The sequence below is a fragment of the Melospiza georgiana genome, chromosome 2 (genome assembly GCF_028018845.1).
Source record: "Melospiza georgiana isolate bMelGeo1 chromosome 2, bMelGeo1.pri, whole genome shotgun sequence".
In the NCBI taxonomy this organism is placed as follows: Eukaryota; Metazoa; Chordata; class Aves; order Passeriformes; family Passerellidae; genus Melospiza; species Melospiza georgiana.
Genome location: NC_080431.1, coordinates 84,940,567 through 84,967,505, shown reverse-complemented (window position 1 = coordinate 84,967,505; position 26,939 = coordinate 84,940,567). Strand labels below are relative to the sequence as shown.

At 44.1% G+C, this 26,939-nt stretch overlaps 1 protein-coding gene across 2 annotated transcripts in view; it reads right to left on the bottom strand.

Moving 5' to 3' along the window:
• Positions 1–26,939, bottom strand: part of LSAMP (limbic system associated membrane protein) — a 304,228-nt gene that overhangs the window by 26,711 nt on the left and 250,578 nt on the right. For both annotated transcript variants that reach the window (XM_058018739.1, XM_058018740.1), the window contains exons 4-6: positions 8,241–8,375; positions 4,387–4,507; positions 3,275–3,423 (exon numbers count right to left, since the gene is read on the bottom strand). In XM_058018739.1, coding sequence (XP_057874722.1) covers positions 3,275–3,423; positions 4,387–4,507; positions 8,241–8,375 — 405 coding nt within the window. The remainder of the gene's footprint in view (positions 1–3,274; positions 3,424–4,386; positions 4,508–8,240; positions 8,376–26,939) is intronic.

The window sequence follows — 26,939 nt, the reverse complement described above, 5'->3', positions numbered from 1 at the left end:
TGCCTCCCAACTCTTCATACCCACAGATGTGTGATAGAGCTTCCTCTCCTGCATGGGCTTTGGTGCCTGTTGAGCCTAGCCATGAACTTGTTCACCTCAGTTCAATGAAAGAAAACATTTGGGGCATTTTAGGGAGATGAGCAGTAAAGCTCATTTACCCTATTCACTGGTTTAGCAGGTTAGACAGCTTCAGTGGGATGTCCACTGTGTGGCAGAATAAGGGAAATAACAAAATCATGTGGCAGAGAGCAGGATGGGCAAAAGGACGGGGAAGCAAGGAATGTCAGCAAGCTATTAGATCAGTTGTATCATCACATTGTACCTGAGTACCCTCTCTACAAACATACTCCATATTTGCTGTTGGAGACAGTTTCCTGGGTAAGTTAAACCTTTGGTAGGGCCACATTTATGTTGTTGTAAACTCAGTCTCCAGGAGTGAGGGGTATAAATCTCACCTACAGCAGGCAATCCTGCTGCTACATCCTTTAAGGAAGATCACTAGCTATCTATTCATACAGCTCAAGGAGGCTGCTTTTGTATTTTAATGCATCTTCTATCTATGACATTGGCATCTAAGGCACTCAGTCTCTCTGAGAGTTTTTCAGTGCTGACTGAGATTTCATGAAATGGTAGCCACCAATTTTTCTGTATTGCTAAACTGTTCTTTCACATCATTTTGCTCGCTCCCTGTCTGCCCTCCACCTCAGGCAAAGCTGCCAGTAGCTCATTATTAACTCTCTGGTTGTTTCTTCACTCCTTGCTGCCATTCTTTTTTGTGCTGCAATGGGACACTGAGGAACCATCACTGTACTTACCTCCCCGGTGGGATGTTGCTCTACAGTGAGCTTGTTCTCTCTTTAAAAAGGAAATAAGATCTCTGATTCCAGGGATGAAAAACACTCCCAAGTATTTGAGTATCCACTGTACACCTTGCAAAAGCTTGGCACTGCTTTATTTTTCTGTCTGGGTGTGTGGCTGGGAATGTGCATTACCTGTTATTTCAGCTACGGTGTGATCACTACAGCATTTCTTTCATCTGGGCTTGTAGGTTTTTTCAGCAGCTTTCTTTATCTTTATAAAGCTGGATTCCTTTCATTCATTTCCCCCCTGATTTCTTAACCTTCAAAATAGCAGCTGTAGTCTGCCTGAATTTATTTTTTTTCTCTACCTTTCCTTCTTCCACACTAACTAGAAAAACAGAGATTTCCTGGAACAATATGAAGCAATTGCACAGTGAAAAAAGTAGGGATTAACCAAGCAGCAAAAACAAATTAGAAAGACTTCACTAAAAATCATCAAATCTCTCTCAGCTCCTGCATTTCCATTCTCCTGGCTCTTGGGAAGTTTTCTAGTGTCCCCCAGTATAAACAGGCCTTGAATTTCTAAAAATTATAAATCAAATCAAACAACTTGAAAGAAAGTGTTCTTCATACACATCAAAGGGGGCTAAAATAGGATCCTCACTGTTGAAAATAATCTTTTAAGAGTTGCCACATTTCCTCATGGAACAGTTTACAGCAACTTTTCAAGGTTTCCCTGGGTCTCTCACTGGTTCTGCCACTCATTTTATGACCATGGGTAAACCACTTCTTCACTCTGTACCTTCCTACTGCAAAATGGTGCCAGCAACACTCGCCCATTTCTAAATGACTTGTGATATTTAAATATTCATTGCTAGCAAATCCTTTGAGATCCTTTGAGGTGAAGTTCTGGAGTCATGCAAAATGCTTCTCTAGCAAAACTAAGCCCCCAACTAAAATCATATGTGCATATATACATGATTGAATTTCATATTTTGTTTCAGTGATGCATTTCAGTTCATCTGTGTAACAGGAACCAACAGAGAGGGCCAAATTTAGAATTCAGTCACAAATAATGGATTCTAAACTTAGAATTATATTAATATCAGCAAGAACAAATCTGGAGTATTTGAAAATTGTGTTCCAGATTGCTGCCTGAGGATTTTTTTTGAATCTCATGACAGTCACAAGACCAGGGTAAAAAGACTTTCAAAGTAGAAATTTGCTTTGTGTGCTGCAATGCTACAGTAAATCAAATATATGTTCTTTTATGATAATATCTGTTCTTTAAAAAATAGCTGCCACAAAATATACCCCAACTCGCAAAAATTCAAGCTGCCATGAAATAAATCCAAAGGTGGTAAACAAAGAATGCCCATGGATTTATCCTCTTCCTCACATCTGTTAAAAATAATCAAACTATAACTTTGGTTTGTTTTGGTGAGAGCAGAAAACAGACCAAACTGCATCCCATACTGACTGCTTTACACAGCTCTTTTTTTTTTTTTTCTGTTTAAAAGGACATGCAGGTCATGACATGAGAGTTTTAATTCAATTTGGGACCATCACAGGAACACTGCCATCAGTCACTTTTGTGTCTACGTGTTCATTTGTGTGAGCGGGTCATTTTGCTGCAGCGTATCTCTGATGCCAATAACATGTGGGCCAAGTCTAGTCCAAGTTTTAGACCTGGAATTGGAAACTGCATTTTAAATACACCACAGTTTGTATGTGTGTGTGGATGGTAGGTGAGGGGCAGGGCCTCTGCTTAGGGTCAGGTTTGAATCAGCTGCAAAATTCAGAATCAGCAGGTAACTCTGCTCTAGTGCTTGGTCTAGTCCCAGCTTCTATCTGTTTATACTTACTAAGACAAACTCAGCCATTGAAATGTAGCAGAATGAGATCCAAGGAACCTTATTCCATATTTCATCTGTTGATTACCTTTTCCCCCATGGTCCCTATAGTATATCCCTTTAAAATCATTCTGTCTTTTCTCATTTCTGTCCCTTCCAGTTTCAAACCAATTTCTCTTTTTCTTGACTCTGTCACTGTTCTCCTCAGGCTCGGTGGCTAGTTCTCTCCATCTCTCTGAATTACTTGTCATTTCTCAGCTGTCATGGATCCTCCGAGCCCTGGCCTTCTGTCTACTTATTAAAGGGGCTGTCATTCTAAAGGGCTTTTTGTTTCCAGCTTTAAAACAAACACATTTTTATTATTTTAACAAAATCTGTCTTCAGCAAAGCCAGTCAATCAAAGGGCTTGACTGTAAACCTTTTGATTTGGCTGTTTGTGCTTCAAGGCAAGTATGAACACTTAGGTATCCAAAGCAGAATGCTGGAAGCCAGGTCATGGCTGGAGGTCTGAGGGGACTGGGTTGTCAAGCAGATGCCTTCCTTCATGAGTTTTGGCCATCATGTGCTTCCTGCACAGCCGTGTCTTTGTGAGAGCCTCCCTTCACTCTGTCCCGTACTTACTGTAAAGGTATAGGCTGGCATTTGTGACTCCCAGCTTGTTGGCAGCCACACAGGTGTAGTTCCCGTAGTGCTCCTCAGTGACATTGGCCACCATCAGCAGAGACTGGCTCCCCGTGCTCTTTATCTCCAGACCATTGGCGCTGTTTATCCTGGGAAGGCAGGAGAAGAGGTGTTTAGTGCAATGGCAGTTGTGTACTGGGAAGGAGATCCCTCCCCAGCACACAGCAAAGCAAAGACATTCAGCCCAGCTGGCAGGTGAGGATAGAGGGAAGCAGGGAAGGGATGTGAGAGAAAAGAGACCAAAGAAGGAAGACCAAAGAAAGAGACCGAGATGGAAAACAGGAGGAGGGAATGAAAGGAATGTAGTAGTTCAGTGGGATTAAATGCCACTGGTAAAGCAGTGAAGAACCAAGCAAAGACAAGGGAAAGGGAGGAAGCATTTACCCAGCACTGAGTCACTCTGGAAGTCAACGCACCGTGGCCAGCTGAAGGCTAGTCTGTACTTGAGCAACATATTCTTAGTGAAACATACAGATTCTCAATATGTGCCTATAGCAATGCTGAGTCACCCCTGAACCAGGGCACCATGTTCAGGGCTGGCTACCCTATAATGTAGGGTAATAACACAACCTCCTTAATGCCAGGTAAATGCTCAGGTAGAAGGACAGATCCTTTTTCTATTCTCATTTATTCTCATATGCAAGTCTGAGAGGCTCAGGTCGCACAGGTGGGGGAATCTCATACCTCAGCAGCTCCTTTCCCTAAAAGAATGCACCTGGAGCAGCATTACCTAATTGAACACTTATACCACCTACTTTTTTGTCTGTATCATGGGCTACTTAACATGTGAACAGTGTATTAATTGGGTATTGGCCCATAATTGACTTCAAGGCAGGAGCTCCCTCCTCTGCACTTCCTTCAGCATCCCCAGTGCAGAGAGGAATTACCTCCTCCTGCCATGACCATGCTGGCTCTGCTGAGACTGATGGGACACTGTGACTCAAATGTATTGTAAGGAGCAATTTGTTTGAGAGGAGTTGGGGAGGATGACAGGAGCCCCTATTCAATGGACTGAAGAAGAGAGGAGGGAGGAGGTGAGCTAAAGGCCTTACCTGGTATCATCTCTGTACCACTCGAAATCGGGCGTGGGCACTGCTGATGCCTCGCACCGCAGTAAGGCTTGTCGTCCTGTGGCCGCTTCATTGCTCTTGGACTCTGTGATGGTGGGAGGGTCTGCAGGAAGGAAACACGCGGTCAGTCCACACACTTCCAGGGGGAACAAAACAGTGAAACTATGTCAGGGCTGCCTGCCTCATGCAAACTGTTTGGGCTACTGGAGACCCACGGCAGCTGTCTGCTGTGGCCCTTGCTCCCCCCTGCTCCTCTGCAGAACGCTGCTCTTTGAACATTCCCTGATATACAACATTAGCAGCACTCCTTACACGTGCTTCTCTTCAGCACTGCTGAAAAAAGTTCTGTCATAAATGCATAGGCATACACAGGCAAAGTTAAGGTTAATGATGGACTTCTGCAATTTATTAATATTTACCTATGGATCTGTAGTTCACATGGGCTTATCAGAGAGAAGAAGATGAGAGAAAGACTTCTTCAAGGGTAAAGGAAGACAGCAAAAGTAAAGGAATAAAGTAAGAGTTTAACACTAGTGTGAAAATTGTATTCCATACAAACTCTGCCTAATGCCAAAAATATAATAAGAAAGGACTGGGACAACATGTATGAAACAGAAATACACTAATGGTTTAAAAGAGAAGAACTTTAGCAGAAGCTGTGGGTGCAACTCAGAGAGCCAATGTTGAGACACTTCCCTTAGGTGTCCAAGGTTACAAATCCTGATCACCTGGACATGGTGCTTTGTGAAAAGCTCCAGAAGGGCTTGCTTGTGACTGCTCTGCTTGAAGTTTGCCCTCAGTCCAGCATGCTGCTCCCACCTCTGCTTACTTTGAAGTCTGAGTGATGTGCCATGGGCAAACCAAACTTGGAAAGCATATTGGTGTGCTCTGCTGGAGCTTGGTCTCAGTACTTGCTGGATAGCAGGTAGGGTAGGCACCGGTATCTTCAATCCCAGCCTCATGTTCAAAATATTAAGCGATAAGCTTTACATGTTAAAAGGCAGAATTATTTCCACCTGGCTGCTGAGAGGGATCAAGGAATAAGTGCCTTGTCTCTCGTCACTAATACTTGCATACCCTGAGATTACAGGGCTGAGGCTCAGACGGATACTTTGCTGAGACTCAAGTTACCATGAAACACACTCTGCCATCTGTATCTGTCCCAGAACTGAAAGGCTAAAAAAAAAAAAAAAAGGCAGCAAAACGGATTGTGTCAGTCAAAGAAAAAAAATAATTCTGTCTGGAGAATGTAGGGAAGGAAATTTGTTTGTGAACACATTAGCCATCTCAATATGATCCCTTCCCTGACCTTAATTGGGATTTTATGCAGGGCTTTAGGGATATTGCAGTGCGCCCTCTAACATCATAAATATTAATAAGTTTACATAAATAGGATCTTACATTCAAAGGCTGTGGCTTCATGTAAATGTTTTAATTTGAAAAGGAGGAGGGATAAGAAAAGGATAGCAAAGGTGATTTTTTAACCATTCTTATTTGATTTTTTGGTTTGAGCAGTCTATCTTCTTAGGCAAACCATTCCATTTCATGAATCTGGTACAAGAGGTGAGTCACAGAATGAATAGGCATCTCTCCATGGTTGTAAGAAATGATTCCAGCCTGCTGCCAGGGAGCCCAGCCCCTCGCTCTGAGCAGTCTCCATATTCACCACTTTAGGAAGTTGGTGCAGTGCCCTCCCGGGAGAAGGGGCAGGTGGCAGTCCCAAACAAAGCAGCCTATTGCACCTAGGAATCAGCTGCTCTGAGTGTAGCGTTTGCTGCCTGGGAAGCCAGGGGTGGGTTTCCTTTAGCTGCTCTCCTCCCACTCTCCTTAGGCCTCAGTTTCCCTGTCTGTGATGTGCAAGGGCAATTACTTGGGAAGCCTGAAGGTGGTAGTGTGAGCCCAAAGCAAAGTGAGATGCTTTCTCCTGCAGTCTGAGCTGACAGTGCTCCTCAGCAGATGATAAGAGATGGCCAAGAAGCTCCTGAGGTTGGACAGGCCCTATTTTTCATTCTCATTTTTCAAACTTACTGTGGTTTTCATGCTTTATGCTGCTTGTGGTGTTCTTTAACAAAGCAGGATGAGGAAAGATGTATGTAAATATCTAGTTTTCATTCTTATAATAGGACTGGTTTTTTCCTGCTTGGTCCTCGTAGTCTCTTAAATTTACTTCCCTTTCTTTCAAAAAACAAATTGTCCTTAAGGAATATTAAGTTGCTTACATTACAAATTACACCACATATTAACATCACTTTTTCATATTTTTCAACAGTTAAAATGTTTAAGATCTTACCGTGGCATAGTTATTATGTGTTGAAACTAAATCAAAATCAAACATTCTGACTTTATACAAACAATCTGTTTCAAACACATTAAAGCACCATTGAAATTATGTTTCACGGAAATGTCTGAAAGTATTAATTGGTTCTCATGGAAAGTCTCCAGTTTATAAACTCAGCTGTTTTTGACACTTCTATACTTTCAGCACAGAAAATCTGCAACTACAGTTCATATTAATGCCAAATTTGGCCCCATGAGGCAGCTGATATCAAACCACTGCCACCCAATTTCTAAGGGAATATAAAAAACTGTAGATTCGAAGGATGCTGCAGGGAGCCTATAACCTCAACTTCTAAGTGAGACAGAAAAGTTGATCTGATGTGATGGCTCACATGGGACCAAGGGAAAAAAATGAAGAGCAAGAATGGTATTAAAAGGTGCTATAATCACCTACAGTCAAATTAAGACTGGTATTGCCCGAAACCCTTGATGCCATCAGCTCTCTGCCCTAACCTGCTCCCTAGCAGTTCTACTTGTGAATCAAGGCATGAATATGCACCCAGAAATATGTCTGTAGCCATCTCCAATTTCAATTTAAGTTAATATTCTGGTTTAAGTCTCAATTTAAACTGAAGAAGGTCGGGAGAGGACATACCTCCCATTCATCCATCCTTGCTGCAAAGTTATTAGCCTCCAAGCAAGGAAATGAAGCAGGTACATGGGGATAGCTCTCTTTACATCACTCAAGTGCCAAATATAAGCCATACAAGTATGGAGGTGGACATATACACAGGCAGGATTAAAGAGTAACATCAGTTTGAAATATCTTGTGTTCCTGTGAGTGGAGCATGCCAGCAGAGTGAAGTGGACATCTGTCTAAGCACATATGGGATGGGATCCGTGCCCCAATCCACATGTGTGGAAGTGAGCCACAGCTTACTTGGTGCTTTTCGGGGATTGCTGTATCCTTTGGCAAAAACCCCATTCTGTATTGCACTGGTGCATGAAGGGTCTTTTAGACAGAGCTTTAAACTAATGACCTGAAACCAGCATAAAAGTTAAGTTTTTGCACCCTGTCATTAGCACGTGCCCCTGCCCCGTGTCCCCTGGCTGTGATAGCTGTGTAGGCACTGCAGAGATGGCTGGGTGCAGGCAGGCATGTGTTTGCTCTGAGCCAGCTGAGCCCTCCCTTATCTCTCCCCGCTGCCTTGGTGAAGCTTCTCTTCACGCTACTGTTCACCCGAATATCAATGAGTGAAAACAAGGCATTGCCAGCGTTTCGGAGGGGAGAGACGGGGGCAAATCACAGCTCTTTCTCTTTCTCCCTCTCTGTCTGTCTCTCTGTACCACACCTCCCCCAGCCTTTTTTTTATATATTACCAGGTTTAAAGCACAAACTGTACCCTGTGGCAAGTGTCTGATTGCAGATAGTTTTCTCAGCGTCCTCTCTTCAGATTGTATAATCCAAGCCCAGAAAGGCTTCTCTGTTTATCCTGAAGTAACCCCTGCCTGTGGGCAAAGCTCTCCCCGTTGCCCTGCCCCAGCTGCGATGTACTCACAGTTCACAGTGACCCGGACTTGCTTGACGTCTGCTGAGGCAACTTCGTTGGCAGCTTTGCACTCGTACTTGCCCGACTGCTCTCGTGTGATCCCCAGGATCTCCAGGTACTCCTCCTCACCTTCAAACTCTCTGCCTGGTAGGACAGAAAAATACAGAGAGTGGTTCTGTTAGGCTTTCAGAGTTAGGAAATTGCTATGGAGGAACAATCACAACATGGAGTCTGCAAACAAGCAGCAGTCATAGCTGTTTTAAAGTTATTTCAGAAGCTGCTGAAAACTGAAAATCTGGAAGGCACCATATAGGTGGTACAATCCATAGCATCTCACAGGCTGCCCAGGCTGAGAAGCAAAATGTTCATCACATAAGATCAGGCTATGTTCACTAGTGTGATGGCTGAGTACCACCAGAGGTTAGTCATGCTGTGGGTGATGTGCTGGACCCAGGGCTAGCTGGGTCCTCAGATGTGTTGTCAGCACCCTTTTCTCCACTGCAAAACTGTGAAAAATATCTTTCTGTCTCCCAGAGCAACCACCACCTTGAAGTGCCATCGATCAGATCAAGCTACTGTTAAACACAGCCAAACTGAGAGAAACAAACTGTAATTTGATCTGCAGAGACCAATAATCATCACGCATCCCTGAGCTACTGTACATATGAAACGACACATTTAAACCGTGCTGCCTCCTTACACACTTTGGAAAACAGTGACTTGAGTGTCAGTCGGGGTTATGGATGGGGGCAGGAATCGGGGGAGGTCTGTGGCCCTGCTTTTAACTCACTGTGTGACCTTGAGTGAGTCACTCCTTTGCTCTCCCTCTGTAAACAGCAGCAAATAGCCCCCCCCTCTCCCATCACCTCCTGGTTTGAGCAGGGCAGTGAGGTTAACCCATGTAAAACACATTAGATTCATTGCATGAAAGTTGCCAGGGAAGCATGAAAATATTAGGATTGGTATATCTAGCCTATTCCTTCAAAGAGGAAAGCAAAATAAGGCACCTCCTGGAAAGAATCTGAACCACATTTCCTCCTCTCAGAGGGCTCCAAGCACTGCTCTGCAACATTGGAAATGGCAAGCCCCAATTGTGTGCCTGTGTATGTTTAGAGAAATCAGCCCCCAACCCTGAATTGGTAAAAGACAGATTTGGAAAGAAAAAAAAAAAGTCAGCTCACAAGAGCTCCCATTCAGGTTCCTCAGAGAGTGGTCAGATTTTCCAAAAAACTCTCTGCCCAGAAGGTATTTTCTGCTCAACAGGTGCTGAGCACTTCTGAAACCCTGCCCATTTCACAAAAGTGCAGTTTTTGAGAGAGTTCAAATAGTGCCTACTGTTCACCTTGGTTTATGGCACTGCATGAAAGCAGTGGCTAAGTCTGGTCTCTGGAGCTGAATTTCCCATGGAGCCACCTGCAACAAATCCCACCCCAGAGGCACAGACTTGCTGCAGTGTCTTGGCCAGGTCAGCCTGGCCACACACACTGGTGAAGCCAGCTGAATGCAATTCCCTTCAGCATCAGAGAAGAACTTCAGAAGCTTCAAAATCTGCTCAGAACTCTGTCCCTTACATAAATATTTTGGTCTTTTTTTATTTTTCTTTTTCAGAGGCAATTTTCAGAATCATTCTAGGAGAAAACCACCCCCTGTCAGGGAGACTCAGCATGAAAACAGTAGTGTACCTATTAAACCCATGTAAAGACAAAGGCTCACTGTCTCTTTCAGCAGGGCTAATCAGCAGTCCCTTCTTCCAGCTCCTACCAGATGTTCAGGTAGCAAAAATTCCTTTGCTATGTCTAAAATTTACTGCTTTGCTTTTTGCATCCCCCAACAGTCTGCTGCAGGACCTTCCTGCATGGCAGCAGCGTTTTGCACAAGGGAAGGAGGCAAAGTTGGCTCCTGCTGCCAGGACATGGCTCTCAGTCCTCTACCCTGTGCTGAGGCTGATGCTGTGAAGAGTCATTGGAGAAGGAAGCAGGGTGGGTTTTTCACAGGTGTTTTTTATTGCTGGAAGTCATGAACATGTTAGGGAGTCCTAACCCCAGCAGGACTAGAATTAGGTGAGTCTCAGAAATGTGGAAGGGACTTCAATCACCATCGAATCTGTTCTGCAGGCTCAAGGCAGGACACATGAGTCATGTCATGGGCACAGCCATCCTCTGCCCTCCAGCGGCAGAGATTCTGCAGCCACTCCTGGCAATCCGTTCCTGGGCTTTGCTGTCCTTACCACTGGAGCAGTTTCCTGAAATTTGACCTGAGTCTCCCTTGCTGCAATTTAAAGCTATTACTTTTGTCTCAGCCGCTACAGACAAAAAGAACAAATCATTCCCTCCTTCCCTGCAATAGCCTTTTATCAACTTTTAAATCACTTAGTTCCTCCCTCAGTTGTCATCTTTTTTTTTTTTTCTTTTGGCACAACATTGCCCAGGTCTTTCAACCTTCCTCTGTAGGTGATGTTTTTTTAGGCTCTTGATCATTCTTGTTCTTTGCTTTTAGACCTCTCTGACAAGTTTACATTTTTCTGGATGTGTGATACCCCAAACTGAACACAGCATTTCAGATGAGGTGTTACCATGGCTGAACACAGATGAAGGATTGCATTGCAACTACTGCACCATGTTGCTGTCTGTAGAGGCAACACATTGTTTCTGGTTTTGCTACAGCAGGGATAATTTCTGTTGGGGAACTCTTAATTCCCAGATTTTCTTATGGCATATTGCTCGCATTGCTACCTGCTAATAAAGCACTTAAAAACTCCCACCCCCAAACTGAGCTGACAACCAACACTCCTCTCCTTTCACAGCAGCGCTCCAAGTTGATAGGTCAGTGAGTTGACTGGAAAGTTAATCAGACATCAGGGAAAGACTCACAAAGAAAAGGTTAAAACATAATTTGCCTCTGTTTTGCAACTCATTTGCTCTGCAGTTCTGCCTTGTTTATCCACAGGGTTCATTCCAAGTGGGACTTGCTTCTCCTGCAATTTGCCCTTGTCACAAGACTGTCACCGTAATGAAGACAGGGTTGAGGGTGACTTAACCAGCTCTAATGGAGTGGCACCCTCATTACGGGTGCTGTTAAGTCTGTCAGAGAACTGCATCAGTGGAGCTCCAAAGTAAGCTACAAGGGTAGATACCTTCCCAAGGGAAGATGTTTTTGAGCTTCTCCCCTGCATACATACATGCACTTGTACCATGTACTGTGTACCATGTCTGACAGGAGAGCTTTCACAGCTACACAGAACCCTTGCCAAGACATGATGAGCTGCTGGCTTGCCCAGTGCAGTGCTCTGGAAGTAACTGAAAGGCAAGACTTCTGTTCTAAAGGGCATGTCAAAAACATCAATAACCCTTTTCAGCTCCTCATTCCCCTGCTCTAGGACACACATATAAGCATAATACTTCAGGGAAAGTTTCTGTGACAGTCTTTTGCTGTATAAGTGGTAGCACTGTTCTTGTCTCTGCACTGGTGACCCTGAGCATCAACATTTTGTTACAAGAACTGAGCTGCTCTCACTTTCAAGACAGACCCTTTTCCTTGCTGCCTCGTCCCCTCTAAGAGCACATTAACCATTTCTAACAAAAAGCATTTATATAAAATTGAGGTGTTGTAGTACAGAGCAGGGAGAGGAAAGATGTATCACAGTGTGTTAGAGAAATGTCAGGTTGTGATATCTTGCAGAGAGCTGTAGAGATGTTTTCACTAATTCACTTTGGCAGCCAGATTAGGTGAGTCATATTAACTCTAACCTCTAAGGCAAACAGGGGGTGGGGGGAGCAGGAACAGAGCTTTATACATCGAGTGAATTTACAAATGTTTCTGCACAGGAGCCAGTGTTGGTAGGGAACTGATGGTTGTCACTATGCAGTTTATCAAAGCAGGGAGGGAGAAAGCTTGGACAATGCTCTTTGGTACCGATAACAATGAACATATTCTATTAGGTGAAAGAGGGACTGCCAACTCTTGGCAAGAGAGCCATTCCATTCCCATTAAGAGAAGACACTTGCCTTGAGCAGATTATCAAGGGGTGAAATTCTGACTGTACTGCCAAAGTTTCCTTGCTGACAAGAGTTGTCTCCTGGCTCTTCTGCCTGGTTCAGAACAGCCCTTTCTCAGTGAGGGTCCTTTCAGGTTTCCCTAGGTGGATGACTTCTCACTCAGTGCAGCTCTTCACATCCTAAACCATCCCCTTGCATCACCGCAGGCAACCTGCTTCCCTGCAGGTTTTTTGTCTTTCACATGTTCCTAGTTAGCTTGGTTTGTTGCTCCAGCCCCATTAAACACCATCTTGCCAAGCTGTAGCTCCTTAACTCTGTCCCAGTGAATCAGAAAGAGGAGCTTTCTGCTCTGGAGGCTGGAGATAGAGAGAGCATGGGCCCGGGAGGCTTGACAATCAAACCAAGAGGGAACGACCCTGAGCAGCGCGAGCCAGGCGGCTGCTGCTGCTCGGAGCTGGCAGAGCCTTTTTTGCAGAGGGATCTGCGGCAGCAGCTTTGATGTGTGCAGCAGCAAGGCTTTGAAGGCCTGCTTGCCTCAGCCACATTGCCGATCCCCTGGCTTCCTAATTGGACCCAGTAAATAATGAAGCTGAACAGCAAATCTGCTTGGCTATGCTAGCCTGCTGGCAAGCAGCCTTCCTTTCCCCTTACCCTCTGGAAATAGCCTTGTCCAACCCCATTGGCTCTGCATATTGTCCTTGTTGCTGTGCACATCTGCCTGAGCTCTCATATAGATATATATATATATATATCTATATCTATATGCTATAGTCTGTATTTTATATACGTGTATTTTATTTGGTTTCACATCTATAAATCCATCTGTGTGTGCAGAAACACAGACTGACGTGTTCCCCAGGCATTTATGGGCACTTCTCACCTCTACCCAAATGGCCCCTTGCACTGCCACACACCATCACTCTTTCCTCAAAGGCTAAATGCTTCCTTTCTACAAATGACCGACACCCAGTCAAAATCCCACTTGTACTGTGTGCAGACAGCTCTTTCAGGTAGTCAGGGCCAGCAATGCACTCAGTCACATTCTCTACCAGAGAGGCCTTTCCCTTCATGCCCTAGTTTATTACATCTCCAGAGGGGAAGCTGATCTCCAGACGTGGCAGACACATTTTATTTCATCTCCTCTCCTGTCCGTGCATCCAGCACTGGGCTTCTTCTTGTGCAGAGATTACTTTAGTTGTCTTATTTATTTTTTTTTAAACACTGCTGTGGTCTTAAATTAAACTGAAATTTAGATCTGCTGAAAGTATCTCTTTGCATTTGGCATGTGGAGAAAGAGATCAGCCACCCTGCTACTATGTTTGTTTTCCCTCCAAGCATCTTTGTAGTTGTGAAAAGAGGGGAGCAGAATGGGTTATGCATCTTTGTTGGGCTTAAAACAAGATGCAAGGAGATAAAAAAGATTGGAAATCAATGGATGCCATTTGAAGTTTTTTGTGTGTAGCAACTTCTATTGCTGAACTGCAGGTTTTGTTGTCTCTGCACTCCCCATTTAGTGTTTGAGGTTTTGCTCACCTAACTTTCCTCCTTCCCTCTGCACCTTCTATTCCCTAGGAACAGGCTTCTGAAAGACAAAAATAGCTAAGGGAGCCTTTGACACGATTTTTATTGTTTTACCTCCAGCTGAGGGTTTTCTTTTTTTAAAATTCAAAACTTTGAAGTTTTCATTTATCAGTGCCTGTCTCCTCAGCCATCACAGATTCCAATGAGCTTGTCGTTTTTTCCCATCCCTTAGTTGAAGAGGCTTGTTTTTAGCAAAGAGATCAGTAGAGAGAAGCAGATGGTGGATAAGCAAAGGGACAACTAATGCTAGCATGCTACAGTAAGGAAGGCAGGCAGAAAACCTAGAGTAGCATGGGAAGTGGTAAAAACAGGGAAAGCTTGAGAGAAAACAAAAATAGATGGAGAAAAAACAGAGGGAGAATGAAGAGAGTGAGAGTGGCTGGGAGAGAGAAATGCAAAAAAAAAAAAAAGTGAGATTCTTCAGTGACTGGGAAAAAGAGAAAATGTATTCAGCTACTGACAAAGAGAAACACATTGAGACAGAGCAAGTGAGAGAGACGGGAGGTGAGACAGTGGCAGACAGAGAGATGTACAGCTGGGAGAGAAGCACAGCCATCCCTTGTGTAAAGGGAGCCCTGAAATAACAACTGCCAGAGGGACAGGAACAGAGGGGTCACATGTAGTAAGGCAGTAATTACTCTGTTTAAGCAGCAAGGCACAGCAGGGTATTTATTGTTTAAGCTGGCCTCATGCCTCCCATGCCCTCAGGTCTGTAGCTATTACACATAAACCAAAAAACTAGAGCAGTGCCAGGGAGGGCTCTGGCCTGGCTCTGGCTTCATGAATGAGAATGAGTCAGACTGGGTGGAAACACGCTGGCATGGTTTCCCCTGGCGTTCACCAGGACTTTGCTCATCAGCAATCATATTTGCACCTTATGTGCAAACTGCCTGCCCTGCCTCCAGAGCCGAGGACAGTGCCCAAGGAGCTCCCTGGCTGGGGGAACACGAGTGCCTGCTGGCATGACCAGGGTTAAGACAGCCCGTGATTTTCATGGGCTCCTTCTTCTCAAACTCCACACATCCAGCATGCAAACAAAACCCTCCAGGCTGAGAGCAGCTTTCCCGGACTGAACAATGTCTCTGTGCTCTCTCTCTTGGGACAGCACTGACCAAACCACTTGGGACTTCACCCATCGCTGACGGCTCTACCCAGGAGCTGGAAGCCAAAATCTGACAGCTCAGATGCAGTTTGCATTCCGGCTGTGGGTGCGTGCCAGCGGGGGTCATCTGCCTGAGGCAGCCTCAGCAGATCAGCTGTATCTCTGAATTTCCACCCCCTCTTTTCTATAAATGACCACTAAGGGTCATCACAGTCTCTCACACACAGCCCTGAGTCTGGGCATGGAGCAGGTGTGCAATATACTACTTCATCTCAGCAGCTGATTCGATTTTCCATTCAAAATCCACATATGAACACCAGAAAGAAAGTGAACCATCTCCCCAGAAAAAATCCAGACCCACTTCAGGTCAAGGCCCTCTGTTTGACCAGTGGTTTTCTTTTTCTCTTTGCTGAACCAGAAAAAGGAATAATGTTCTGCCTCAATTTGAGATACAATTTAAATCAGATGATTTCATGTTGAAGGAGATCACTTTTTTTCCCCTCAAAATTACTCACTGAATTTAGCCCAAATTTGTTAACACTTTTTTTAATGAACACAAACAACATTTTTTTGATAGATTAATTACTCTTGAACAGAACTTGGCTGTGAAGCCAATACATAGAGTAAATTATGAACCATGAGGTAAATTAAGTCATGTAATGTCACAACTACAATATTATACTCCCTAAGTGTTGCATACTGCAATGCAAATTATCATGACTATGCTACCAAACACCAAGCCTTAATTTTACTGCCAAGAAAATGACATATAAACATGAACAAACCAATAGCTGCACCATTTCTGCATCACAAAATTTTTGCATGCTGCCTTTTGAAGGATATTTTAAAACAATATGAGGTAGGAGTCACCATCAGCTAGATGAATCAATGAGATGCCCCCACATCTTTGAGAGCCTTAGGAAGGCAGAGGCTAGTAACTCATCAGGGCTGCGAGGACAGTGCTGGAGCAGCTAACAAAATGGAGGCTGAAAACAGAAGGTCAGACACAGAATCACAGCTGAGGCTTAGGAGTTCTTTGATGTGCACCTGTGGATGGAAGCACACCAATCTGGCTCCCAGCAGTGTGGTCAGCACTGCAGGGTCCTGTGCCCTCTTCCTCCACCACCTACAAGAAGAGGATGGGCCAGCACTTGGCCCTGGCAAGAGGAACATCAGGGTGTGTTTTTGGGGGCGTGGGTGTGTAATCAATAGGTCTTTGTTTCCCACTGTGCTAAGCACAGGGTGGTAATGCAAGCCAAGAGCTGATGCAGGGGACTGAGTTTTCCTGCATGCCATGGACATGTATGAAAGGCATAAAGTACAACAGCAAGCAATCAACTATTACAGTCTCTAGTGATTCTGTCAGATAGTTTCCTTTCATTTGGCCTCATGTACTCCTTTTCCTACTAGATTTCTTATTTTGGACAATGAGCTTGTGCTATCATTGTTGTACAGTTTGAAGACAAGTTCCTCCTCACAAACACAAGACCAAAGAGAAAACTGACAGCAACAAGCCCCTTCTGGGGCAAGAAGCCTGAGTGAACTGTACAATTTCTGTCCTGCCAGTGAAGAGCAATGATGGACTACAATGCAGTCCCTAGTTTAATTCCACAAATCACTATGTCAGCCCCAGACTTTAGGGAAACCTTGTGTGATGGCACTCACTGGTACCAGCTGTGCCAGTAGCTAAGTCTAGGAACTATAGGGGTTGGTCTGTGTTTGGTGGCATCTTTAAAAATCCTTGTTATGTTCTCTACAAAGTCTCTTGTGTCTTATGTAGCACAAGATATGCTTAATATACTATTGTGCATGAATGAAGTGGTTTGCTTTTGTAGGCATCCACCAGAATGTTTCCCTGTTTTTAAATATAAGGTGTTTGTTCCCTTCTGTCCTATGCCCACTTCTTGAGATGAGAGAGTAATGATGAACCCAGAACTTCAGTCTAACTTAATTTTTTTTTTTTAATTTGACAATCCCCTCCTCCTCAATGATTCAACTCAGGCCACAGAATTATGTTCTTATATGTTTGAAACTTGGAAGAAATATTGAGAAATTACAAATTGACACAAATTTACTTGAAATGGGAAAGAGCATTAACTCAGAGGCTTAGGCATTGGTGTGGCTCTTTCTTTGTATGCTGAAGCCAAACACTTCATGACCAAATACATGGCTCCTGAATCTCCTCTCCTTTTGCAAGATTCTTGGAGTTCATCCCTGTTTTCATCGAGGCTACTCTGAACACCAGCTTCACAAACGAACCCTAAAGACTGGGATTTCTGTATCAGCCTGGATCTAGCCACTCTGCTTTTAAACTGCTGTAGCTTTCAACTGAGGAAATGAGGTCAAAGAGTTAAGCCACCCCTTAGCAAGATTTACCCTTTCAAAAATACGCCAGCGTGTTGTGATGCCTGGTGCCAATATTTGTATAGGTGGATTAGCTTCTTGAAAAATCGTTTTGTTTGCTTTTCTCTTGACCCCTCTCCTTGTTGCAATGTTTCTCAATTAGATCCAGCATAGTAATTTCACGACACCATCCCCCATACCTAGTCCTGGTGGAAGAAGAAAAGGGAATACTTAGTGGGGAGCACAACAAGGGATCAGGAGATGAGACTAACTAGCTGAATTCAGGATTCCACAGGCATCAAATACTGCCAGTTATCAAGGTGAGAATCACAGAGGTTTGAGGCAGGATGGGGTTTGCCAGGAAGAGATTGTTTGGGCTCACACGCTGTAGAGACTTTTGATCAATTGGGCTGGCTCCTGTGATATTATCATCTGAGGTGCCTGCCGTTGATTCATCGTGATAGCAGTTGAGATAAATGATTGCTTCGGTCCAGGATATTTAATTCTTATGCATTTAGCCACTCCCTTGCTTTCCAAAGAATAAAAAGTCTCTCTCAAACTTGCAAGGCAGTAGCTGTGAAGGAGAAGGAAGGCATTTACTCCATGCCTAACACTGCATCTTGCATAGTCCTACAGGGGAGGCAAGCAGAGAGGAAATACAGACACTGATTTTGAGGTCTTGTAGCTCCCTGATGCAGCTACCCCCATTGCTAGTGCAGCTGTTGGCCGTCAGCACACTTGAAAATCCTGGCTGTAAAGCAGGGTTTCTCTCTCAGATATATGGGGAAAAAAGAAAGGAGTCATCAGAATGGGAGAAAGCAGAAAACTGTAAGTAGAAGAAACAGAGTGAAAACAACTCCTTTCTGATTTCTTACCACTTACCCCGTAAGTTTAGGAAGGGGTCTGAAGACAAACCTAAAAGATATTTAATTACCTTCATACCAACTTCTTAATACTTGTTCTGATGATTACATAAAATTTCCAACAACTTGTAGCCGTGCTGGCATGAGCAGACCATGGCCAATCATGTCAATCAAAATGTGTCTCACTGGGCTTTGCCTCTCTGAATCCCCCTATTACCATCATGGACAGGAATCCATTTATTTCTACTCTCTTGACTCCCCAAACACATTTGATTCCTGTGGGAAGAGAAACATCTTGCTCCAACAGAAGCCCAGTCAGCCAAAAACCACAAGAAAGCATGAAAAACCATCTGTGTTTTGTTGAGGACTCTTTGGGTCCTTTCCGCCAAGCTCCCGGAGAGGCAGGGGTCTCAGAGAGCTTTGCAACTGCACACCTGTGAGAATTTCACTGGAACTGAAACAGCAGTTGCTCTAATTAAACAGCACAGGGCAGGCCACCTTAATCACTGCCATGATTTCATCTTTCTTGAGGAGAGGAAGAGGCATCAAAACTGATAAGAGAGAGGGAAGAAGGTGAAATGTACTGAATCCCTGGTTCCTCAATTTAAAGCACTAAGGGGTGTCTCTCATCTCTGTAATGATTCATGTGAGCTACTGATGGCATGTTTTATTAAATGGTTATAAAATAATTGATATTTGAAAGCAGAGTTTCCAAAAGCCACTAAATGCTTTAACAGGACAAGACCATTTGGCTTTCAATGGCATTTGTGCCTGTAAGTCACTCAGGTGCATTGGAAAACTTCACCTCTACCCTTTTATTCAAATCAGTGCCTCATTTACTCCATCAGTGCGACCTTGCCAGTCTGTGTGGCAGAAACCAGGGGCAGGGGTGAAAACCAAAAGCCCTCTAAGGAGAGGGTCCATGTTTCCTCAACCTTGGGTGGAAGTAGGAGGTGCCAGCAGCACACAGCCTGAGTGAGAAATACATCGGCTGAGGAGCAAGCACCCAGACACCAAGGACACCTAGGAAATAACAGCATGATAATTCCTGTCCTGACTCTCCCAAAGCCTCTAACGGGGAGGCACATCTGTCCCTGAGACAAGGCACACAGGCAGGCCAGGTAGAAATGCTGCTGGCAAGCTAGAGGGCCAGTGGGCCAAAGCTTAATAGGAAAACAGCAGTGATTTGTCTCCACCACTATTTATGTTTCAAGCACATGACAGGTTGTCAGTGGAAGTGAGTGCTGCTAAATTTACTGCTTCTCAAATCCCTGCCACAGTTGCATACTTGACAAGTGACTTCATTTGAAGGGCTAGGTGTTGGGCTGGACTTTCCTCCCCTGTGCTCTCCTTCAATGAAAACCACCAACAGCTTTCTTTACACCACAGACTGATCCCCCTGGGGGATATAATATCAGGGTGTGAGTTTAGAGAAGAGGGATGTTCCCGGCATATTCATTTTTAACCCTGATACATGCTGGTCTTGTTCTGGGCCACTTGACTGCAGATGTGTGTCTGACAGGACACACACATGACTGAACTGAACAAGTAACAGCTTGGTTACAGCATGGGGCATTCAGAGACAGAGAACAGGAGAGGCTGGAGAGCATGAGTGAGTACCAGCTGGTGTGTGGGCAAGAGCTGCTGAGTATCGTAAGGAAAACAGTGCCAAAGACTGTGGGAGTGCAAGAGGAAATGCAGGTGGGTGAGAGGGTACCTGGGGATTAGATTGCACATATGTGTGCATGTCTACAGGTGGTGGAAAAACCGCATGGAATATTGGGTGTGGGATTGGGAGTAGGACAGAGCATTTAGGTGAGGATGTGAAGGGAGGAAGGCTGGCAGGCAGGGGAGAGGGTGAGAGGATGAGCCAGGGAGTGTCTGTGGACCTGCATGTGGAGGACTGAAGTATGGAGTAACATTTGCCTCCCAAGTGTTGCATGGTGCCTGCATCCACGCAGCCTCATGTACATCTGCGACATAACACATTTGGCAGGTGGGAAAAGACCCCTCATTAATGGCTGAAAATCTGTAACACCTGGTTTCAAACTCTTCTGGAAAGCAGAAGGGGAGTGAGGCTGCCATTTGAGGATGGGGGCCATAAAAAGCCCAAACCTTCCCTTTTGTTGTCCTCACAGCACTACAGAATCCTTGCTGGAGGGCTCTGGTCTTAGTTGCATGGAGGCTGCTCCCTGCTTTATGAAGCTGTGCTGATGGATAGCACCACATCTTCTCAAATGTCCTGACTTGTTTAGGCTGCAGATATCAAGGCAAAGGTGTTGGGTATACAGTGTTATGAAAGACAGACAAATGTGACAGGGCACATCCTCCTACCTCAACCACTCCCTTAATTTCTTCTACATGCAGTGGAGCTCCCTGCTTTCTCCTGCACATATCTTGATATCATGCATAAGGTCCTTTCATTTGGTTCCCTCAAGTGCACTCAGTAAATTACATACATGTGCATGGACACACATTGTGCAGAGAGTGTCATGCAGAAGCAGGACACATCCTCCTTTTTCCTGTCACAGGGATGCAGGACCATTGCAATTCTCCATCAGCCCTTTAAGAATTTTCTCCACTTCCTTTTCCAGTGGTGTAGGCCAGAGGCCCTTGCTCTGCAATTGTGCGTCACAGTTCATATGATTAAATGTTGCATCTGCAGCTATATTAGCTGGGCTGTTAGTGACAAGTGCTATCAATCCTCATACTTCAGTGAGTAAACTGATCACTACCTGGGGACAGAAATCTCCCCTTGTCTCTCATCACCATAACATACAAACTCCTTTATGTGGGTTTCAGAGGGAGGGAAACAAAGAGAGGTGGAGTATGAGGATGACAAATAGTTTGGACTATCTTCTATTCTTTCTTTGGTTCTCTGCTTTCCAAAGAACACAACAGACATTTCTTTATGGGTGGCTCCTCCAAGGCCGCTCTAAGTTTTACTGTGCGTAAGGGAAAAACACAACAATTGTGCCCTCCCACCTGGCCTCCAAGGACTAAGAATTCATCCACAGTAATAATCTATTGGGCCTCTTGGATTGAGGCCCTGTGGCACTTTTACTGGATAATAGCATTTCTTAATAACCAGCATTTCAATCAAATTCCTTTCTATCACCTTTGCAGCACCAGTACTCTGTATAGGCTATGATTCAGTAGGGAAAAAATCCTACAACTTTGACCATAAGCTATTGAAATAATATTAAAATCCAGGTTTTCAAACATCCTCTTTTTAAACACCTATTTCTCAACTGCTCTCCAAAATGCTGTCCTTGTGTTTTAAAGTCCAGCATTCCAAAAGAGATGCTGGGTTTGATTATAACAACTTCCTGGCTTGTAGGTTATGTCAATATCCTGGTGGGATTTTATGCCACTAATCTCAGCAGTCTGCAGTTGCAGAACAGTTAAGGATGGGAGGAATGTTAACTATATTAAAATGGCAAATGCAGACTGTATTTTCTCACTACTTCAGGAGTAGAAGGTCTTGCTTGACAGAATTTTCAGGCAGTATGAGTTTGCATGTACAGGGGGAGAGTGAAGTAGAGAGAAGAAAGGAGAATCGAGAACAGGGGAAGAACTGTCAAGACAACAAATAATTTAAAAAGTAGCATAGAGAAGATAGCTTGTGAGACCTAAGTCTTCAGGAGAAGGACCAAAAAGGAAATAAATAAAGAAAGAGACACAGAGCATGAGATAGGTATGAAAGTTTGATTAAAAAGAAGTGAGGGGATGCAGAGGGTTAGGGCAAACAAGCAGAGCCCTGAGCAAGGTGAATTGCCATGGGAAAGCAATGGGGAATGCAGTTAGCGTTGGCTGGGAACACAGCATACAAGGGGTAACAGAGGCCAGAGTCTTCCAGATGTATTACTGTTATATTGATCTGTGGTAAACAATTTCACTGCTCACAGGCAATTCATGGCTGTTGGCAGTACCACTGAGGGCCTCGGACACTTAAGTGCTGTGTATACATGCAGAGGCATACAAGGAGAAAAAAGGTAAATTCCCATGACCTTTGGTAGGGAGGGCTTGGGATGGAGTGGGAATGTTTGGTGCTGGCTCCCCCTCCTTACCTTCTGCCTGCTTCATCTCATTAAGAGCAGATAAAATACACCACATGAACAGCCATCCCATTTCTAGACAAACAAGTGCTCTTATTGCTACCTTCTCAAATTCAGAGAGCTCCTCTGAAAAGTCTGCAATTCATGGAGCAAAATGACAAAGAAGAAACCATAGTTGTCCCCCCTCATTCCAGCACAGCAGGAGACCTAGAAGAAAATCTGCAGCAGTTTCCATGTAGCCTTGGAAGATTCGCTATGAGTTTCTTTTGCTCTTCATCCCCAGGGCTCTTGCTGTGGACACACGGTGGTTTGCCTGAAGGTGAGTGTGGTTGCCAAGAGGCTCGGGGGGAGAGGAACAGAGAACCTCTCCAGTCACTTGTCACCGGGGTGATTTGAGGTTTTGGTGCCCTCACTTACGAATATGTTCTGATGGGCAAAGGACACATGTCTCAGCTCCACCAGCAGAACTGATGTCACACAGTGGAGCTGGGCCTCTGGATGCAGGCATGGGACTGAGCCCATGGGTTGGAATGCAAGCAGGAAGCTGCTGCAAGAGGAGATGAGGATGAAACTGAACCTGCTAGAGACCACAGGTCTGTCTCCTTACCCAACAGGAGAAATGGCTTTGCTGCTCTTGATCTCCTGAACAAGCAGCTTGCCCAAAAAGGCTCTGATCTGCTATATACAATGAGAAGGCTGAGGTCTGCTATGAGGGGAAAGAGTTCTGCACTCAGATCTGATGAATTCTGGCTTTTTCTACACCCCTTACCTCTTCCAGCAGGAGGCACTTGTAGGGAGTCATGGGAGAGAGATGGAGAAATTAAAAACTGAGATTCAGTTATTTCTTTACTGAATCCCAAAGCCTTTCTGAGCTCTTTCCAAACAGAAGTTGGCTGAAGGTGACATATAGCCTTCTGAATTTGAACCTTCTTGGGACATTTGTCCACACTGGATCTGTCAGCATGCTATGTTAACTCATATATCACTTGTTTAATGATTTAGAGATTTGACCACTTTAGCTTGGGAGCAGATTGAAGGCAGGAAGGTTTGAGTCCCTGTGTTTCTGTACACTCAGTCATCCTCAAAAGTGGTTGATATCTGCACAAGCCTAAAGGCAATCTTGGCTCTTTCAATTAAAGAAAAAAAAAAAAAAAAAAAGAAGAAAAAGAAAGAAGGGACATTTAGGAGTCCTCAGAGAGGCTGAGATGGTTTGATGCTGGCAGAGAATATCTAGCACTGCTTAGAATCACAAGGAGGAAAATGGTCTTGCTCCCCTTTCCAGGCAGGGGAACCTCTCCCCACTTGCACTGTGGTGCCCATCCCCACCCCTGCACAGGAAGCAATGCCTTAAGTGATGAGGCAGTAATACAGGCTGCCAAGATCCTCACCTATATCCTTTGCTCTGTTTTCTACATGGTAGCTAGGAGGTATAAGCAGCTTTTACCTTTTACCAAGACCAGAGTCTGGACCTGTGATAGATTAAATCTCAGCTTAGTCTTTCTAGGGAATGAGGCTGCAGAAATTCTTACTGAGTTTTCTCAGGAGAAATTCAGTTTAAGTTAGATTCAGACTAATAGCTTAACACTTGTTCCTCTCAAATAGCAGAAAATGCCCAAGGCATTTTTCTTGTGCTCGTGCAAAGACACTGATCACAAACCTGTATACCGCACCACACTCTGGGTCCCTTCTGCAGAGAAAAATCATTAAGCAAAATCATACGCATACACCCAGCAAAAAAGGCAGAAGATGAAAAAAAATTGTGTGCAGAGGGAACAGCCACAGCTGTTTCAATTTATGAGACAAGAAATTGTATTTCAAAGAGAATACAGAAGTTTTCCCCTTCGAGAAAGTTATTAACCAGAATTTGCAATAAACCCCACGCCATTTATATGCCTCTAAACTGAAGGGCCCTGATAGAGATTATATTGCATTTTGCAGGGCTCTGCTCTGCCAAGAAGAGCTCTCAGCCTCGAACCTTGCCATCCCAGAAGTCTGAATCACCTCTCCTGCTTTTTACCCATCACAGCCCCGCTTCAAATTTCTCACCTTTTTCTTCCCCTCTTCAGTTCCTATACCTCTTTTGTCTTTTCAGATTTTCCTCTTGCTATGTCTCCCTCCTCCCCTTCTCCTATTATCCTCCTTTTTATCTTTGAACCCTTTTTTCCTTCCACCTGTATATATGTCCACAAGGCTGAAACCTGACTGCAACTCAATTGAGCTCCTACAATGACAAAGAACATTCATGCAGGAATACTGTATTGGTGAAACATCTAGGAGAAGAGTTCTCATACTTGCAGCTTTGTTTTGCTTTTATAGCTGTCTGTTACACAGCAATTGCTTTAAGGGGGATGATGCCATATTGCACCACATGGCTGGAAAAGACTCCATCCTTTTACTTCAAAGCTGTAAAGAACTGAACCAGGGGGTGGGGAGCAGAGAAGGTAAAAAAATACACTACAGTGGAAGAAATATGCTACAGCTAAAGAGAAATCACTTGGAGGTGTTGGCAGCAAAGAACTTCACTTACAGAAGCTAGACTGCTGGAGATTTCCTTGAAGATGACCCACTGAAGATGTGTTTGATTTGAACTGGTAAAGACCTGTGCCTGTTTGTACTTGAGGACCCTAGTGGGATGCTCAAGGCTAATTAAAATTTTTTTGCATGTAGTAGCCTTGATGCTTAGCACATAAACAAGAAAGCAAGAAAACAACAGAAGATACCATGGTGGTATAAAAGAGGGACTCAAACACAGAGAGACGTCAATCCAGCAATCCCATGCATACTGGCTATCAAAAATTGAAAATCTAATGTGGAGCATATATCCATGCTTCACTCTCATTTGTTAACAATTAAATAAGTAACTTAGGGAGGTGATAGATTATCCATGAAGGAAAAACAAAGAATCAATCAGTTATATAAATAAAGGGCCCTTAAAATTCTCTCATTGCTGGAGGACAGAGAGTGGCCTGGGTGGACCACTGCCCTTTCTTCTGGCAAGGCTACTCTTAGACAAGTCCTCTGTGTCCTGTTTCTTTCCACTGCTATCTCACAGTATCTCAACTCACACTTTTCCATACATCTATTTGTGTGTGGTCAACTTTATATGGCAGAATTTGTATGCAGCAGCCTAGAATGAAAGCATAACAAGCACTGAAAAATTGATATGCTCCTCATTAAAAAAAGAAAAATCCTCCCTTACCAGGTTTAGCCTGGTAACTATATTTCCCTTTTGGACAATATATATTGTGCCGTAAATAAAACTGAAGCAATAAATAAGCCATCATGTAAAACAAGAAACGTCTTTCTAATAGGGCAGTGAGTGTTTGACATGCACTCATTGATTTAAACATCAGCCAAACAGGTAATGATTAAAAGATGAGAAAATGCCTGGTCTCATTCAAGAGCCCAATCAACATGTTACAAAAAACTTCTATGTTTTTACAAAATAGCTCTCTGGATAACACCTGCTGAGGAGTGTCCAAGGCACTTGGGTAGGAAGTATTTGACCATGCTGCGCAAAACCTCTGTTCAGAAAACAAAAGAGTAAAGTTCCCAGTATTTTGGAATCTTGCAGTTTTTTTACAGCATGAGTCATGGCATGTATTAAGCAATAGCTCAGTCTTCCACAGCAAACAGTGGTCAGTACCCACACCAGAAAAAGGTGGGTCTGGTCCAGGATGGGAGCTACAGCAAAAACAGCTGCTATCTAGCACTATAAAAGCAGCCTTTCCCTGTTTCCATTGCATACTCCTGTCTCTGCTGGCCAGCCAAGCCTCCTTTGTATTCAGAGATACCCACTCATGTTTCTAAGCCTCTCTGTAGCCCAACCCAAAACCCAGTGTCAAACAGGCTTATGCTGAACCACTAAGGGTTTTGAAGTCGAACAAAAACAAATTGGAAAAAAACCAGCAAACTGGAGACAGTCTTTACAGTGAGCATTCTATGAGCCTGGCAGGAAAGTGACTGAGCATCTTACTGATTTGTGCAATACTGCTTCTCTTTCAATTCACCTGCTTTTAAACAACAGACTGAACTGTCTCAGGAGACTCCCTGGTTAGGGTTCATCTCCACACAGCTCTTCCTGTCCATCTCCTTTTAGCAACCAGCCTTTCTTTTCCAGTTCTCTCAGTATGAATATCTCTGCAGGGAAAAGCTGTTTTTCTGTGCAATCCCCAATTTAATACTCTGACATGACATCAACATCTTGCTGCTGTTTCCTCCTGTTAGTGAAGTTCTGTCTCTGCCTTTTATTCCCTTTCTCCTTAAGTCATTCAATTTTCCTCTTCTCTCTGCCCCTCTTCACCCTTCATGGTGGGATTTGTGTTTTTTCCCTTTCCTCCTCTCCTGGAAACGTGCCAGCAATACAGCAGAAGGGAGCACATTGAGAAAGGTTAGGCAAACACAACATTATGATCAGAATCAGCAACATATTGCTCATTAAACATTTAAAATCAACAGTTGCTGGCTTGATCTGCCAATATTGTGAGAAATGCCAGTTTTAGCTCAAGGTGCCTCCTGTTTCCAAAATGGCTTTATTTATGATGTGGGAGCTGGTGGCTATGAGAACAAAACCCTACCTCCAGCGGCCAACAACACCCAAGCTACAGGCAGCTCCATGGAAAGTTCCCTAGTGAGCACCAATTGCTTCTGCCTCCCCAACACCCCCGCTGCTTTCCAGAAACAAATGGATGTGTAAGAGCAGAGAAATGTGTTTGCAGGAGATAAATTATTTATCTGAAATTTACTGTTGTGAAGTCAGCGTAATT